General features: G+C 41.9%; 1 protein-coding gene across 2 annotated transcripts in view; it reads left to right on the forward strand.

Moving 5' to 3' along the window:
- Nucleotides 1–3528: 3528 nt before the first annotated feature.
- Nucleotides 3529–18167, forward strand: part of LOC121143954 (palmitoyl-protein thioesterase 1-like) — a 248218-nt gene continuing 233579 nt past the window's right edge. Inside the window, exons 1-5 of one of the 2 annotated variants that reach the window (XM_040756727.1) lie at nucleotides 3529–3736; nucleotides 13335–13432; nucleotides 14053–14171; nucleotides 15187–15261; nucleotides 15761–15832. In XM_040756727.1, coding sequence (XP_040612661.1) covers nucleotides 3604–3736; nucleotides 13335–13432; nucleotides 14053–14171; nucleotides 15187–15261; nucleotides 15761–15832 — 497 coding nt within the window. In that variant the 5' untranslated portion in view covers nucleotides 3529–3603. Of the gene's footprint in view, nucleotides 3737–13334; nucleotides 13433–14052; nucleotides 14172–15186; nucleotides 15262–15760; nucleotides 15856–18167 lie in introns of both variants that reach the window. The other variant, XM_040756728.1, reaches the window with a different exon arrangement.

Here is an 18167-nt window from a genome sequence, read left to right on the forward strand (position 1 = left end):
GGATTTGCCTATAAATGTACGAGAAGCTTACAGAACAGAAACTGACTTACCAGAAAAGGTTCCCTTATCATACAATAATCAAAACACTAAACATACAGAATAAAGAAAGAATATTAACAGCTGCAAAGGAAAAAGAACAAGAAACATATAAAGGCAGATCCATCAGAATTACATCTGACTTCTCAAAGGATACTCTGAAAGTCAGAGGACCCTGGATAGACATTCGGCAAATACTAATAGACCATGGATGCCAGGCAAGACTATTATACCAAGAAAAGATTTCAATCACCGTAGATGGAGAAAACAAGATATTCCATGACAAAACCAGATTTAAAAAATACCGAGAAGAGAAGAGAAGGATCGCTGTTCTGTCTCAAGAGTCCACCATAAAGAATCTCACAAGATTCCCTCAGTTTCTGCAGCCCAGACCTCTCTTCCAGGCATCTGCATGGCTGGCCCATCACTCCTGCTTCTAAGACACGCGGGTCCAGTAGAGAGGAAGACACACACTAACCTTCAGGAGGACTTTAGTAGGAGAAGTAGAGCGTAGTGTTCACACACAGCCATGGTGGAGACTCGAAGGGAAAGAGCCTTCAGTTTAAAAACACAGGCAGAGTTTCTGACTCTTTCACATCACAAGGAATCGGGGAAAGTTCCATATCAAATGACCTGTGTGTTATAAGCCTGTAAAGCATGGGATAAAAGTAGGGCCATACCTATGTAGATGCATGCCAACAGAAATTCACATCAAGTTGGTAGTTAGCTTTGTGTCTCAGATTGGAACAACTTCTATCAGTATGAAGAGGTGGAAATTACTCTGGGCAGCTAAAGATAAGATAAATATCTTGCTGGGAATTCAGTGATTAAATTCAAGTATTGCAGGCAAAGTTTGCATATTACGAGTAGAGAAGAGAAAAAAGGAAGGATTAGTATAGAGCCAAGGTTTGAGAGGCTGCGGTTTATCAGTTAGGAGAAAACTGACTTAGAATTGTGGGCCTATGCCACCATGTCCAGCCTTCCTCAGTCACAAAATGTTTTAGTTTTTGTTTTTTAGGTTTAAAACATCCGATGATTTTTATGTTTGTGAGTGTTTTGTCCGCATGTATGTAAGTGCACTGTCTGTGTGCCTTGTGCCAGCTGAGGCCAGGAGATGGTATTAGACACCAGGGAACTGGAGTTATGGATGGCTATAAACACCATGTAAGTGTTGGGAACTGAACCTGGGTCTTCTGCAAGAGTCCTAAGTGCTCTTAACTGTTGAGCCATCTCTCTATCCCCAAGCTTAAGAGTGCTGCTTTTTTTGGTTAAATTGCAAGTTGCTCTGATTTTTCTCAGAAACTCATTTCTATTCACTCCTGGGGATTGAACACAGGGCCTCATATATTAGGCAAGCACTGTACCACTGAGCTATGCTCTCAGCCCTAACTTTTCTGTTCATTTGTTTCTTTTGACTTGGTTTTTGGGTTCAAGACAGGTTTTTCTCTGTGTAGTTCTGGATTTTCCGGAATTCACTATGAAGACTAAATTGGCCTTGAAGTCAGAAATCTACCTACCTCTGTCTCCCATTGCTGGGATTAAAGGCGTGCACCACCAAGTCCAGATGAGGCTAGATTTTTCCCAAAGGTATTGAATGAGGGGCTTATTTATTTATTTATTTATTTATTTATTTGTATATACATATTTTTTTGTTTTTTACGAGACAGGGTTTCTCTGTATTGTTTTGGAGGCTTCCGGTCCAGCCCGGCCTTGAACTCACAGAGATCCGCCTGCCTCTGCCTCCCGAGTGCTGGGATTGAATGAGGGGCTTATAAGGAGGATGAGATGCAAAATAGGGATTTAGAGGAGGGGAATCTAGGTGAACCAACATTTGAGAGGCTGTGGTTTATCTGTCAGGTGAAAACCTGCTTAGAATTATAATCCCATATCACCATGACCTGCAGTCCTCAGCCCCAAAGTGTTTTTATTGTTGTTTTGTTATTATGTTTAAAGGATTTGTTTATATTTATGTGTATGAGTGCTTTGACTGCATATATGTAAGTGCACTATATGTGTGCTTGGTGCCAGCAGAGCCCAAAAGATGGTATTGGATACCTGGAACTGGTGTTATAGATGAGTATACACACAATGGATGAATTGGGAACCAAACGTTGGTCTTCAATAAGAGCTGCAGGTGCTCTTAACTGTTGAGCCAACTCTCTATCCATAAGCTTAAGTGTACTGCTTTTCTGGATAAAAAGGACATTGATCTAATTTTTCTCAGATACTCATGTCTTATTAGACCTGGGGATTGAACCCGGGACCTCACAAATGCTAGGCAAGCACACTACCTATCTATTTGGGTTTTTTTATTTTTTATGTTTTGGGTGATTTTATTGTCACAGGGATTCTTTGTAGGCCTGGATGTCCTAGATCTCACTATGTAGACCAGGCTGACCTAGAATTCAGAGATTCACCTACCCTTTGCTGGAATTAAAAGCATGCATCACCACACCTGCCCAGGCTAGATTTTCCCAAAGGTATTGAAGGGTTTTAGAAGGAGGATGAGATGCAAAGTAGGGGTTCAGAGGAGAGGACAGTGTGGACAGAGGGGGTCCCCAGAGGGGAAGTGGAGCTGACTCCACACAGCTGTTGAGAGGTTCTGTGCACTTGACAGCTGTGAGGGGTGGGGTGGGATGATGGCAGCAGAGTGGCTGAGCTGTAGGAGGACAATGGCCTGCAGATCTGGTCAGGAAGAACAAGGAGTGAAAGCTGGGGAGTTTAAGGCATCTGTGGAGTCAGACACAGAGCATGCGCTGGGGAGAAGTCGGTTAGGTGGATCTCATTGGGGAGACCCAGGCAGACTGGAGAGCAGGGAAACTGCACTTTAGGTTTGGGTGGACAGGCAGACCCAGCAGTCAGGGGCCTGTGGGTATTTTTCCTGACTAAAAGCTTGTGGTGAGACTGAGGAGGAGCAGCCAGCTGTCAGAGCGCTGTGAAGGATGCCTGAGAGACAATGAGAGACAGCCAGTCCATGGGGTGTGGGCAGTCCAGCTGTGGAGTCTAGGGAGGGGTGCTGGCTGGACAGTCCAGCTGTGGAGTCTAGGGAGGGGTGCTGGCTGGACACAGATTGGCTGGAGGAGGTGCCCAGAGCTCTTTTTAAGGAAGATTCCAAATGATTCCAGAATAGCAGCTGTGGTGGCAAGGATTACTTTGAAAGGTGCCAGGGGTCAGAGAGAAAATTTTTAGCTGTTGTATTTGCAGGGGATACAAACTAAATATGATCAAAAAATCATGCCAGAGTAATTTGAACAGTTGTCAAAGATCACAAAGCTCTTCTCTCCTAAATTAGAGCTGAGAACGGAGGCAGAATTCAGTTTTTTGAGGGCACATAACTGTCACCTCCATGTTCTTACATGTAAAATGGGAGCATTGAATCTGATAGTTTGAAGGGTGGAAGAGCAGCTTCTGATCTGTATTAAGCCCTGAAGAAATATGTCAGCAATGGTTTTGCTGCATAGAATTCTTAGGACACGTCTCCTGGCAAAGGCGTGGCCAACTGAGTTCCTGCAGGCTCCCTGATTTCCACCCAGGAGTTCAATCGCTTGTTGGTGTCACTGAGCTAAGATGATTTTCCCTGGTTCCCAGTGGATTCTGTGTGTCTGTCTTCTGTCCTGGTGTTGTGATGCCGGGGTGTTGAGGGAAGTGGACCCAGCGTCAGAATCAGAGCCAGCACCAGCGGTGACCTGGTATGAGAAAGGTGAGTGGGGAGTAGACAGGCAATGCTCTTCCCTTCCCTGTCTGGGTTCACATCTGCAGGGTCAGAGCTGGAAGGTCCAGGACAGTGATTCCACAGCAGCTGCCTAACCCAGGTGTTGAGATTTGGAGGTTTATCTGCATTAGAAGGAAGGGAGCCAGATGTCCATGGTGAGGGCTCAGGGAGAGCTGTGCACCGCTAGGGTTTATCTGTCCTTGCTAAAACTCTAGCAGTGGTGGCTTCAGGCAGCAGCATGTGACAGTCAGGCCATTGTTCTCGGCAGAGCTGAACAGCACACTCATGCTTTCATTCCTTCACACATTGAATAGAGATATACCAATTACATGCATGTCCTTTATACAGTCACTACACAGCACTGACTACACCTGAGAATGAAACAGGCTGAATTCTCTGCCCTTCTGGAACTTACTTTCCAGTGGGGAAACACACTATAAAGAAATAAGGGAAAGTGTCCCGTGGTGATGAGTGCAGTGGAGACAGACAGAGAGCCTGGAAGGAGCTGGAGCTGGAGGTGTGAGTGTGAGCTTGTAGAGACAATGTTAGGAAAGGACTTTCCCAGAGACTGACATTGAGCAGGTCTGAAGGGGATGAGGGAAGATGTCATGTGGATGTGTGGTCAAAGGAACAGCAGAGACAAAGGCCCTGAGCTCAGCAAGTGATGTCCACAGTGCAGCAGGAGAGAGGGAGCACAGGAAGGGGGGGCACATCTCCTGGGGCTCTCAAGACAGTGGAAGGACTTGGAATTGGACTAGGAACATTTGAGGAGATGGGTAGCACAAACTGCCTACTTTACATTTGCAAGGAATTGTTCTGAGCCCATTGTGTATCTAGTGTCTGTAAGCACAACTTTAGGAAAGTAATTCACCTGCACTCAAGAAGCAGAGGCAGGAGGATATCTGTGACTTTGAGACCTGCCTGATCTACATGGCAAGTTCCAGGTCAGCCAGAGCTACATGGAGGGACCCAAAAATATAACATATATTTAGCTAAAGTTAAAAATGAGAGCCTGGCAGTGGTGGCGCACGCCTTTAATCCCAGCACTCGGGAGGCAGAGGCAGGCGGATCTCTGTGAGTTCGAGGCCGGGCTGGACCGATAGCCTCCAAAACAATACAGAGAAACCCTGTCTCGTAAAAACCAAAAAAAAAAAAAAAAAAAGAAATAAAAGCATCACCCTATTGGTGACAGTAGACGGAGTAGCTTGGAATATGGGTACATCTGAGATGTGTGTGTGTGTGTGTGTGTGTGTGTGTGTGTGTTTGTGTATGTGTGTGTATGTATGTATATATGTGTATGTATATGTATGTGAATGTGTGTGGGCATGTATGTATGTTTGTGTGAGTGTGTGTGTATGTATGTCTGTGTGCGTGTGTATGTGTGTGTGTGTGCGCGCGCGCGCGCGTGCGTGTGTGCATGTGCACACATGTTCCCTCTTAAGCATGCATGCACAGATCAGCACATGTAGAGATCTGAGGATGATTCTGAGGGCCAGTTCTCTCCTACTATATGGTCCCCAAGGATGGAACTCAGGTCATTGTGCTTATTAGCATCTGACTTTGTCCAGTAGCAACATTCCAGCCTTTTGTATTGGTTTCTTTAATCCCATATAGTCCGTGGTAGTCCAGAATTTTCTATTTAGCTAAGGATACCCTTCATCTCCTGTACCTCTTGCCTCTACCTTCAAATTACAATCATATGTAACCACACCCATGTAATTTGATTTTTGGAGTCAGTGTCTCATGTAGCCCAGGTTGTCCTTGATTTGATTTGTAGCCAAGGATGACCTTTTCCTTTTCTTCTTTATCTCTCTATTATTTTCTTTTGTTTTAAGACAGGGTTTCAGTATGTGGCAAGTGCTGTCTTGGAGCTTACTCTGTAATGTAGGGCAGACTGAATTCTTCAGTGGTCCTCTTGCCTCCAGCTTCTGAGTGCTGGGATTACAGGAGCCACAAGGCCAGGGACTCAAAGATAACCTTGAATTCCTGATCCTTCTTCTTCTGTCCAAGTTTGCAGGTACACCCTGCAAACAGTGTACCACTAAGCCCACCTCTTTTTTTCTGAGTGAATGGAACTGTGTTTCAACACCAAGCTCAGTGTGTAGACCAGGCTGACTGAGAATCAGGATCCCCCATCCCACCCTGAAGCACTGTGATACAGGCATGTGAGGGCACACCCAGCTTTGATTTAGTGAATCTGATTCCCTTTTTACAGAGTTGGGAGATGTTACCTGACTGTTTTCAAGGATGAGGACTTTAGTTCAGAGCCATTGGCCTCTGGCTTGAATTTAAAGTCCTTTCTTGGGGTAAGGTCACCCCAGGAGTGAATGTGTCGGCTTCTGGAGGTGGAGTTGACGATGAGGAAACAGCCCAGGAAAGAGACATGAGGGAACATCCTGAGGGGTGGAGGGAGGTCAGGAGAGTTCAGTGTCCTGGATGCCACTGAAGAAAATGTTCCCTGAAGAAGGAAACAAGCCAAGACTGACGACCCCAGGGCTGAGGGTATTCAGGAAGGAAGATGGCTACAAGTTCAAGTCCAAGATGGATTATCTAGATAGTCTAGTGAGTTCCTGCACAGTCTGGAGTGATACCCTACAAACAACAAATAACAATGAAAAGGAAGACATCAGGTCAATTGATCACAGGTAGACAGGTCCATCAGGAGCAGCCTGGGAACAGACTATTGGATTTATCCATGTGAAGACCTGTGTCCATCTTGACGGAAGGAGTTAGAGGCTGATGTTTTTGGACTGGGTTAAAGAAAACCGCAGAGAGGAATTAGAGTCAGTGAACAGGGACAGCTCTTGCAAGGCTGCTTCAGACTCCAGGGCTAGAGCCAGGCTCACAGAGTACGTGAGATAAATGTTGTCCTCTCCAGCACTGAGCAAAGCTGTGCTGTCCTGGAATTCCTGTGGTGCAGGGGTGAAAGAGTTTACCAGAGCAGAACTGATGGAAGCGTTTTAATGAAGAATAGACTGTGTGGACTGAAACACAGCCACTGATTCGTAGAGAAATCCTCCCAGTTAGGTGTTGAATGTCTTTTCCTCTTTGAGAAACGTTCCCTGGCCTTGCTTTATTTTGCCCCTCGTGAATTTGTCTGATGGGATAGGGATAGGCAGTGTTAACCCCTTCAGTTGAGAATAAGACCACAAACACAGTTTAAAGGCAAATTTTGAAGCAAGCTGTAACTAAATATGACCAGGTGGATGGGTTCTAGCAAGGTCCATACTTAGGTTCTCAGGAAATGGATCTGAGTCATGTTTTACAGGGGCTTAAAAAAGCAAAACTCAATTCACCACATTTACCATGAGGTCCAATCAGGGAAATGTTTATTTCATGGATCTCTTAGGCAATTATAATTAAAACTTAAAATGTAACTCTGGCTCTAACAGTCTCCTTCCCTTGAGTTGTATCTTGAGTATGTATTCTTGACTATGTATCAGGTAGCTGTTTACATTGGGATATAATAACAATAAGCTCAGTGTTACATGGACAGAAATTGTCATTTAGTTAAGGTATCAATTATCTAAGAGCCAACCAAAAATTTCAAAAACAGAAGGGCCAAAGGCCTGTAATAGCTGACATCAGAGTTACTGTCTAGAAAGAACTGGAAATGAAATGGAGACCAGTTATTTACTTCATCTCAGGTGCCCCTTTCTGCAATGATTTTTAGGGTACACGCAGATTACTTCTAATGATTCCTGGAGTGGTTTGTATACAAACAACAGTTTTCTCTTGAAGCTATGCAATAACCTCTCTGTTTTACATAGACCTGGTTGATTTCCCTATCACATTGTAGAACTATTTCAACTAATGAATCTACCTGCTGATAGTTCTGGATCTATTTTTAACAGGTACCTTTCCTGATATACCAATGGTCACTAAAAGTAGCTATTTTGTCCCCTATACCAGGGAGTTTCTTTTTGATCTAACATTCCAGTCTGTTGGGAGACAGATGTATTCTCTTCTGTAACTGCTTCCTGATGAAAAAAGACATTGTTGTCAAGCCCAGGAGGGTTGGAATGCTAGTGAAAGCCCAGGAGAAGATTCAGGCAATAGGCTATTCATCAGGTTCATCTGGTTCTCATCCCAGCTGAAGAGACAGGGAACAATCGTATTGGATATGCACATCAGTTTTCAGCAAGTCCAGGGATCTCCTTCATTTGGAGCAGGTTGTATTCAGCAGCTGATGTTTGGATGGTGTCTGTCAGACAAGTGAAAATCTACTGAGACAGATATAGACTGGGGACAGAAGATAAAGTTTAGGAGATTATAGGAAAACCTTACATTTAGCATTTTCAGGCCCATAGTCCTTGTAGTTGGATTATAGGAGTAGTACAGAGATGAGAGAGAGAGACAGAGACAGAGACAGAGAGACTATCTTCAGAAATAGACAGGTGGATAAACGTAGCCTGTTCTTGTCTGGAGTCCTTTTGAACTGTGAGAAATGTATCCAAGTATTATAACTCACTAGATTCTCTAAAGTGTACAAGATTTTTTTTAGTTTACAAAAAGACACAATAGTTTTAGATACATTACCATTACCTATACGTACTGAAATTCTCAATGTAGAAAAAGTAGGTAATATGTGTAATTAGACTCACACCTTTGACTCCTAGATTTTTCTCTGTCCAGAGAGACAGATATAGATTCGACAGAGATGTCTTTATCTCAATAAGAAGCACCTTTAAGTCTATACTTAGAAGACAACCAAAGGAAATTTAATATCTTAAGCTTGTGACTGAACCATAAGTAGTCAGTGTTCTACCAGCTTATCAGAACTCCACTGATCATTATTAAAACAATATTTTTAATTAATTTATTTATTTTATTACTTTAATTTTAGATAGCTTGCTTCACATGTCAATCCGAGTTCCCTCTCCCTACACTCCTCCCGCACCCTCCCCACCATCCTCCCCAGCCTCCCACTAGACTTTTGAAATCTTCATGTACCAGAAGCATAGTAGGGGGAAAGAAGTCTGAGATATTTCCACTTTTTCACATACCTTAAATCATTTTCTTACACCTTTATTGCTTGTATTTATATATCTCCATTTCCTTTTTTTCTTTTTTCTTTTTTGAGACAGAGTTTCTCTGTACTGTTTTGGAGGCTGTCCTGGAACTAGCTCTGTAGACCAGGCTGGCCTCAAACTCACAGAGATCTGCCTGCCTCTGCCTCCCGAGTGCTGTGATTAACAGTGTGTGCCACCAACGCCCAGCCATATCTCCATTTTCTGAGACCCGCAGAACTCACATATGTTGCTGGAATTTTCTTTCCTGTCAGATCCCACGGCTGCTTTTCAGCCCTCAATAAACACACAAAGACTTATATTAATTATAAAACTGTTGGTCAATAGCTAGGGCTTCTTATTGGCTAGCCTTTTCTTAATTATTAACCCATTTCTATTAATCTAAGTATCTCCGCATGGTCTTATCTTACAGGAGCAGGGCGCAGTCCTGTTACTCCTTCCTCCACTACATGGCGTCTCCTCTCAGTATCCCTTGGGCTACCTTTCCCAGATTTCTCCTTGTCTCCTAGCCCCATCTATCTTTCTGCCTCAATTGGCCAAACAGGATGTTATATACAGAAGGACATTCCCCCCATCACACATAGGCTTTCACGTCCTCAGACTTTATGTATCTTAAAGAATTTTCTTAGACCTTCAAACTTGGATAGACTAACCCATTTTTCTTTCCATTTAATTATTTACCAGAGACACAAGCAGTTATTACTGAGAACAGTCATTGCAAAACATGTTCCTTGAGTAGGTAGTTAAATCTGAAACCTGTTTATCTTTTAATAGAAAGCATGTTAGAAGGCAAACCTGTCCACCTTTTCTCTATAGGAGACCTAGTAGCGCTAGAAAAAGCAAGGCCTAATTTCTACAAAAGAAATGAGTTAACAAGGTGGCTGCAGCCTTGGGGAATTAAACTGGTTGTCTGTTTCTCCTAAGCTGACAAAGCTATAATTAGCCTAGTCATCAATATCATCAGAGACCTGAGAATGATAAATCATAGCAGAAAGTATAATTCAAATGGCTTATGTAGCAATTAAAAAGACAGAGACTACTCCATTATCTAGAAGGTCATCCCAGGCTCCTTTGGTCTCCATAACATTGGGGGCAGAGGTACCAGGACACCATCAGTCTTCAACTGCCAAGCCCAGAAGATGAAAGACTTTCTTGTGGAGGAGGAAGATGGGGGGGCTGACCTTACTTTGTCTAGGCAAAGTGGGGCAATCACCTCTCCATGTTCCACTTGCCCACAATTTGGGCCAGGTTCTGGCAGCTAGTGTGGCATTGGGGCAATTCTAGCCCAGTGGTTATCATTACCACAAACCATGTGGAATATGGTGCCTCATCATCTCCTTTGGAGAATTGGAGGTCACTGTTGGGAGCTGAGGGTCTCTATAATAGTAAGATTTTTCCATTAAACCTTTTCAGTAGATCTCTGAAAAATTTTAAGGACCATTATCTATCTTATATAAACAAACTTTGCTTGTTTCTAGCTACTTGATTTAGGCTTAATGTTAAAACATATATAAGAAGCTAAATAAATATTTTCCTATAATTGATCACTTTAGGATTTATCATGACTAAAAGTACAGTTCAGAAACATTAAGGATTTGACCCTTTATAAGGTGACTGGCCACTAACTTGTATGTCTTAATTATCTTTAATAGTTTACAATAATTTAATAGGTTTTTTTTTGGTTTTTATGAGACAGGGTTTCTCTGTATTGTTTTGGAGGCTATCAGTCCAACCCAGCCTCGAACTCACAGAGATCCACTTACCTCTGCCTCCCGAGTGCTGGGATTAAAGGCGTGCGCCACTACTGCCTGGCAATTTAATAGTTTTTACAAGATTAGGATTTTACAATTTTATCTCTTTTAAGTTTGAGCCATAAAACTGAAACTTTAACTCAAAATATAATCCATAAGATGACTGGCAACTTTACTCTCCTGGTCCTTTCATAGTGCACCATTACAGAATATAACTATTTCTTTGTGAATTTAGTTCTTAATTGGTCTAGGTAATAAAAACCCAGAGTAAGATATAGAGGAAAATGCTGACAGATCAGAGAGAAGTAGCAAGCCACTGCTACACTTTACCTCCTTAGAGTCTCAGCAGACAAGAAAGTTCCTGTTTCTCCCTTTTTATATCCTGTTTCCACCCAGCTACCTTACTTCCTGTCTGTCTGTATAGATCTCCAGATATTTATGGTTAGCTAGTGGCAAGCTCTATTCTCTGACCTTCAGACAGGCTTTATTCATACAAGCAAGATATCGCCACATAACCCCTGTTTTGTCTAAAATTTAAAAAGTTTATAACTAGTATAAGAAAAACTATATATAGTAAGTATAATAACTATATACAATATATAGGCAATAAGTACATTAACAATATCTAGTCCATTAACATTAGACAAAATCAGAGAAAATACTCCATTATCTGTTCTTTCTTGATGAGTCCAAAGTCTTGTACCTAATTTACTTTCTATTTTAACTTGCATTGTCAAATTATCTTTTAGTATCTTTCAAACCTATTACATTTAATACATCTTTAGTGAGTTTCTTTACTGATTCTGGTAAACAAGGAAAAATATAACTATACTATCTAGTCTTCACCTCCCTCAGAGACCCAAGAAGGAAATAATATTAAATAAGTAAACAGAAAGTGCTAACCACCAATTTCCAAAAAATTTGCAAGAAATGACAGAAACAACCAGATGCCTGGATAGTCACTCAAGATTGATCTGCAACGTTGGGGCATCCATCTTCAGCCTATAGGCCTAGCGTATCTGACAGACATTTCTGTGAAGCAAGACATTCTGAAAGACTAGACCACCTTGTCTTGGCAAGGTTTGCAGTCACTCTTTTTGATGTCCTATTTGTCCAGTTTAGACAACATACTGTCAGCAGTTGAGGCTAGGGTAGTTTCTTACCCAGTGGTTTGCTTTTGTCACAAAGAAAGTAAACTCCATGTTGAGTTTCTTTGATGCCTATTATCTTCTCTGATATAGGTTGGTGCTGCCAGGAGCATACATGTCTCATTGTCATAAAAAATAATCTGTGGTATTTAAACATGTTAAATGCCATATTCTGTAGATCTCTGAAATGATTGAAGATGGCCTGTCTTTCTAAAATATCTGTTTGACCTTGAAACATACCTAATGTGACCACAAGTTCAATTGTAATAGTTGACTAATTAGTAAACTATATTTCCTTATTATTCCATATAGTTGATAGTAATACTTTTCAAGGACTAGAGATTTGTATTACATCATTAAATGAGGTGTATAGGTACCTTGAACAATATTAGAAATGTATGTGCAGTATGTTTTAGCAAAAGTAATCTCAAATTTGTATCAATATGCAACATTTGTATACAACATACAGAAGTTCAATCCAATGTACAATATTTAAAACTAGAAGTTGCTTTTTTAAGAGTAAATTCAATAATCTACACTTTCATCTTATCATATCTACATTCATCTTTTCTTGTTTTTCAAAACAAAAACCTTGACTATAATCCCCTTTGTTCAACTTTTCTCCTGACTGTAAGCAACAACATTTTGTAACCAATCCCCCTAAATAATAACACATGCCCATAACCCAATGAGTGACCAAAAACCACACACACCACCTCTTGGGAATGTGGACATTATATTCTTAAAGTTACTTCCAGCTATCTGGGAATGATGACATCTTTAGGGGTGCCTGAAAAAATTGGCATTAATTATCAATCCAAACCATTTGTTGTCCAATCTCTGCATAAATGGCACTTACAGGGCTTGACTCAAATACTGGATACAGTAGTCTGTGAGGCTGGATCTTCTCAGCAAGTCACCTAGAAATTGTTAGTAGCAGTTAGTACTCCAAACCTGGTCTTTAGTTAATGTTGTTCAGCATAATGGTGTTGTCATAGTCCTGGTGAAATTGTCATTGTGGGGCTCAACCTTCTTTTGGAGACTTCAAATGTTGCTGTTAACGGTGGTCATGGTTCATTGTATGAAACTGATAGAGACTCAAACCAGAAACCATGTCTACATGAAGGTAGACAAAAACTTTTTCTAGAATTAGTTAGTACTCTATATGATAATTAATATCATGACAAAAATTATAAGGTTAGTAGCAATATAATAGTCCTAAATATTTATTTTTCTTCTGTTCTGCAAAAGCAGAACACAGCTTAACCACTCAACCATCACTTCGGTCTACACCACCACCACACGCTTACACTCAACCCCGTACACGCATACCAAATTAATGTCGCTTTCAATTATATTGTGGTTCAACGTTGGATTTTAGAATTTTCTGTTTGGTGGTTCTGGATAGATGGCTCAATAGTTAAGAGCACTGGAAGACCTAGATTCAGTTCCCAACACCCATATGGCAGCTTACAAGTGTTTGTAACTCCAGTTCCAAAGGACCTGAGATGCTCCTCTGGCCTCCATGATTAATGAACACGAGGGGTGCACTGACAAGCATGTAGGAAAAATACCCATGCACACAAAATAAACATTAAATAAATCCTTTAAGAGTGATGTTTCGATTCATGAATTCATCAATGTTTTTGTTTTCTAGGATTCTACATAAGCAGAATAAGCACTAACAAGATTATTGGAAAGGAAATACCTGGAGTTTATGTCCTGCCTCTAGTGACTGGGAATAACGTAACAGAGGTAAAATGACAGCTTGTTCCCTGACAGGTTTGCTGAGGGCTTTGATAGACAGTGCTGTTTGAATACTTTGCAGAGCAAACCATATCACCACTGGTTTGGTTTCATTTTGAGATATATGATTTTGCTTCGTTGCCCAGGCTGACCTGGAACTTGATCTTCCTGTCCCAGCCCACTGAGTGTTGGGATTCCAGGCATGTGTCATATTCTCATGAACTCTAATGGAGATAGGAGAGTCTCATTCTGTATATGTCACTTTTCTGTTGCTCTGATAAAAACACAATGATGAAAATCACCTTCTTATATGGGCTTGTGGTTCGAAGAGTTCATCATGGCAGAAAGGCACTGCAGCAGGAGAAGGAAGGTGAGAGAGCACAGCTTCCACTGCAAACAGGAAGCAGGGAGAGCAACCTGGCAGTGAGTCAAGGCTATGAGTCCTTAAATCCCACCCCAGTGATGTATTTCCTACGGCAAGGCTGCACCTCCCCATATCACCCCCAAACAGCACACCAACTGGGGACCACCTGTTCAAATATCTGAGCCTGTGGGGGACATTCTCATTTAAACCCTATACAACTTTTGTCCAATTAGCAGCCTTTGATTTTTCACTGCTCCTGTTTTAGGATATGGAGAATAACATCTTTAATGGCCGTTCCCAAGTATGTGAGATTCTTGCTAAGTATTTTGCTAAATTGCAGCAAGGCTACATTGTTGTTACAGTCTCCGATAGACTGGAGAGCTTGTAAGTATCCTTTTATCCAATGGGAGCATTTATATGGTGTTGATACTACGTCTATTGCAATCAAATGACTGTAAAGATTCAAATCCTCCTATAGCAGTGACAATCGGATATCCTTAAGATGTCCCTGTGAGAGCTTTGTGAACTCAATTTATTTTCTTTTTCTGTGTGTGTGTGTGTGTGTGTGTAAAAATGTTCCCCTGTGTGTGTGTGAAAACGTTCCTCTGTGTGTGTGTGCACATGTGTGAACATGACTGTAGAAGTCAGAAGTCAGTAATGTGTGTCTTCCTCTATTTTAACATTTGTGAAAATTTTTTAAATTTTATTTTATGTTAATTATGTGTGTGTGATAGGGAGGGGTGGCCAAGGGCAAATGTGAGTGCAGTGCTGACAGAGGCCAGATGAGGGCGTCAGATCTCCTCAAGTTGGAGTTGCAGGTGATTGTGAGCTACCCATTGTGTTTGCTAGGGGGCTGAACTTGAGTCCTCTGATAGAGCAGTAATTACTCTTAAGCACTGAGCCAGCTCTCCAGCCCTCTACTTTATTTAAAAAATTTTAACCTATACTTGTTTACTTACTGTGTGCATGCTAGACACTATCATGACGACGACAATGATGATGGTGATGATGGTGATGATGATGATTTTATGAACTTGTAGCTCCACTACTGTGCTAGACTGGCTGATTGAGAAGCCCCAGAGACCCTCCTGTCTCTACGTCCTCAGAGATGATATTTCTAGATTACTGTTGTGCTTAAATAATTTTTTATTTTCTTTCTGTTTTTAAGAGGAGTAGGCAACCTAGGCTCAGTTCCTCATGCTTGCAAGACAAGCATTTCACTGACTGAGCCATCGTCCCAGGCCCTCTTGATTTATTTTCTATGAAGATTTGTGTTCAGCCTTAGAGGAGGAAGATTTTGTTAGAATGTGGGTTGGGGACCCATGGTGTACTAAATAGCATAATCTGTGAAGTAACAGTTGATACACTCCAATCTGACAGCCACCTTTGATTTCTCCAGGAAGGAACTGGCTGAGGGATGCCCCATACCTTCCATGAAAGATATGATCTTAGTTTCTGACAGAAAATTAATAAGGTAAGTTACACTTTTTCTTTTGTATTACTTATTTATTTATTTTATATTCCATCACAGTTTCCCCTCCCTCCTCTCCTTCAAATACCTCTCCCCATACCCCTGTTGCTCACATCCCCCAACCCACTCCTGCATTCCTGTTCAGGAAAGGGAAGGTCTCCCATGGATATCAATAAATAATGGCACATCAAGCTGTAGTAGGACGAAGCACCTCCCCTGTATTAAGGCTGGGTAGGGTGACCCAGTATAAAGAATAGGGTCCCAAAATCTGCTAAAAGAGTCAGACAGCCCCTGCTCCCACTGTGAAGAGTCCCACAAGATAACCAAGCTACACAACTCTAACATACATTCAGAGAGCCTAGGTCAGCCCCATGCAGGCTCCCCAGTTGTCAGTTCAGTCTTAATGAGCCCCTATGGGACAAGATTAGTTTATTCTGTGGACTTTCTTGTGGTGTCCTTGCATACTTTGGTTCCTATAATCTTTTCTCCCTCTCTTCTGTAGGATTCCCCGAGCTCTGCCTGACAAATCCCTGTGGATCTGCATCTGTATCCCTCGTACATGGATGAAAGCTAGGTACCGATCTATGATTATAGCAGGTACCAATCTATGATTAATAATGCTAGGTACTAATTTATGATTACAGCAGAATATCATTGGGCATAACTATATTGGCTTTTCTCCCCTCCAGTTGTGTTTGGTTCTATCCTAGGTATCTGAGTGATCCAGCCTATGGGTCCTGGTGCTTCAGGCAGTATCAGGGGTAGGCTTAACCTCCTGGCGTGGGTTTTAGGCTAGGCCAGCATTGGTTGGCCACTCCTATAATCTATAGGCCACGCTTACCTCAGCACATGTAACAGGCAGGGCAGACTGCAGGTCAAAGATCATGTGGCTCAATCGGTTTCCCACTTCCTCTACTTGCAGTCTTGCCTGGTCACAGGATACGGCCAGGCGATGTATCCATGACTACTAATAGTCTTAGATGGGATCATCCTTATAGATTCATGGGGGATTCCCTTGCACCAAGCATTTATCTGACCTTGAAATGCCCCCTATTTCCAGTAGTCTCCATACCTGCAATCTGATCATTCATGTTCCCATTCCCACCTGCCTGCAGTCAATTCATGAAATCTCTTCTATTTTCCCTTCCCTGGGAGATCCACCCACCCCCCACTTAAATAATCCTTGTTACCTTGACTCTCTGAGTTTGTGGACTGTAGCATACTTATCCTTTATATTACAGCTTTTATCCACTTCTGCGTAAAAACATACCATGTTTGTCACTGTAGGTATGGATTATCTCACTCAGGAATATTTTTTGTAGTTCCATCCATTTGCCTTCAAACTCATGACGCCATGCTTTTAATAGCTGAGAAGAGTCCGTTGTGTATATGTACGACATTTTCTTTGTCTATTCCTCAGTTGAGGGACATCTAGGTTGTTTGCTAGATGTGGTATTTACCCAAGAGTAGTATAGCTGGGTCTTGTGGTAGATTGATCCCAGTTTCCTGAGAAACTACAATATTGAATTCCAAATGCCTGAACAAGTCTGCCCTCTCATGAGCAATAGAGGTGTGTTCCTCTTGCTCCAAATCCTTGCCAGCATAAGCTGTCATCACTTGTATTTTTTCCTTATCTTAAACATTATGTCAGGTGTAAAATAGAATCTCAGGGCTGTTTTATGACTGAAGATGTTGAAATTCCACATTTTAAAAAAGATTTTGTTTGATTTTTTCTTTGTTTGTTTGTTTTTTTGTGGGGTGGTGGTGGCACACGCCTTTAATCCCGGTACTCAGGAGGCAGAGGCAGGTGGATCTCTGTGAGTTCAAGACCAGCCTGGTCTACAAGAGCTAGTTCCAGGACAGCCTCCAAAGCCACAGAGAAACCTTGTCTCGAAAAAAAGTTTTCTTTTAAAATTATTTTATGCATTTGGGTGTTGTTCCTGTATGTATGTCTAAGATAATGTCTGATTATCTGGAATTGGAGTTACAGACAGCAGTGAGCTGCACAGTGCTGGCAATCACTCTGGAACTTAACTAACTTAAGGACCTCAGCTCTCAACTGTGGAGCCTTCTCTCCAGCCCCAACTTTCACTTCTTTGCCCTCATTGCCCTGTTTTCTAATCTGGATCCACCTCATACTTTCCATTTCTGTTTTCTTTGAGATAAAGGCTTGCTTTGTATCCCAGGCTGGACTCAAACATTAGCAACACATTTGCCTCATTCTTCTAGACGCTAGGATATAATCATGTGCCATCACACCCAATATCCAATCATTTAAAGAAAAAACTTCGTAGTTTGATTATATTTGAAGTCAACTGCCCCTATCTAACTGATTTCTGCATCATAATCACAAACCAGCCATCTCTGAAGAGGAAGCAGGAAGTTTCTTGGGATCACAAAGCTCTATGGCACAGGAGAATCATTAGGTGATACCCCCTCTCTCTCTAACATAATTGACAGGCTTTCGTGGAGGAGAGAAGGTTCCAGCCATGTGGCAGGCAGTAGTTGGAGAGTGTTTGTATGTGTGTGCATGTGTCTGTAGGACCAGAGGAGGGTGTCAGATTCCCTGACGCTGGAGTACAGGCATCTGTGAAACAACTGATGTGGATGTTGATCCTAATGTGGGTCCTTTGGAAGGGCAGTGTACAATCAATATTAAGTTATCTCTCCACCCCCTAAAATTAATTTTCATTACATTCCTTCATGAATTATGTGTTTGTGGTCACACCAGTGCCATGGTGTGCTTGTGAAGGTAGAGTACAATTAAAGGAGTCAGTTGTGTCTTTCTTTCATATGGTCCTCAGGGATGGAACTCAGGTCATCAGGCTTGGCAGCAGCTGCCTTTACCTGCTGTAGCATCTCCACAGAGAGCAGTCAAGGATGCCTCCAAGTTATCAGTTTGAGCAACT

This window comes from Mesocricetus auratus, unplaced genomic scaffold (assembly GCF_017639785.1).
Source record: "Mesocricetus auratus isolate SY011 unplaced genomic scaffold, BCM_Maur_2.0 Super-Scaffold_100014, whole genome shotgun sequence".
NCBI lineage: Eukaryota > Metazoa > Chordata > Mammalia > Rodentia > Cricetidae > Mesocricetus > Mesocricetus auratus.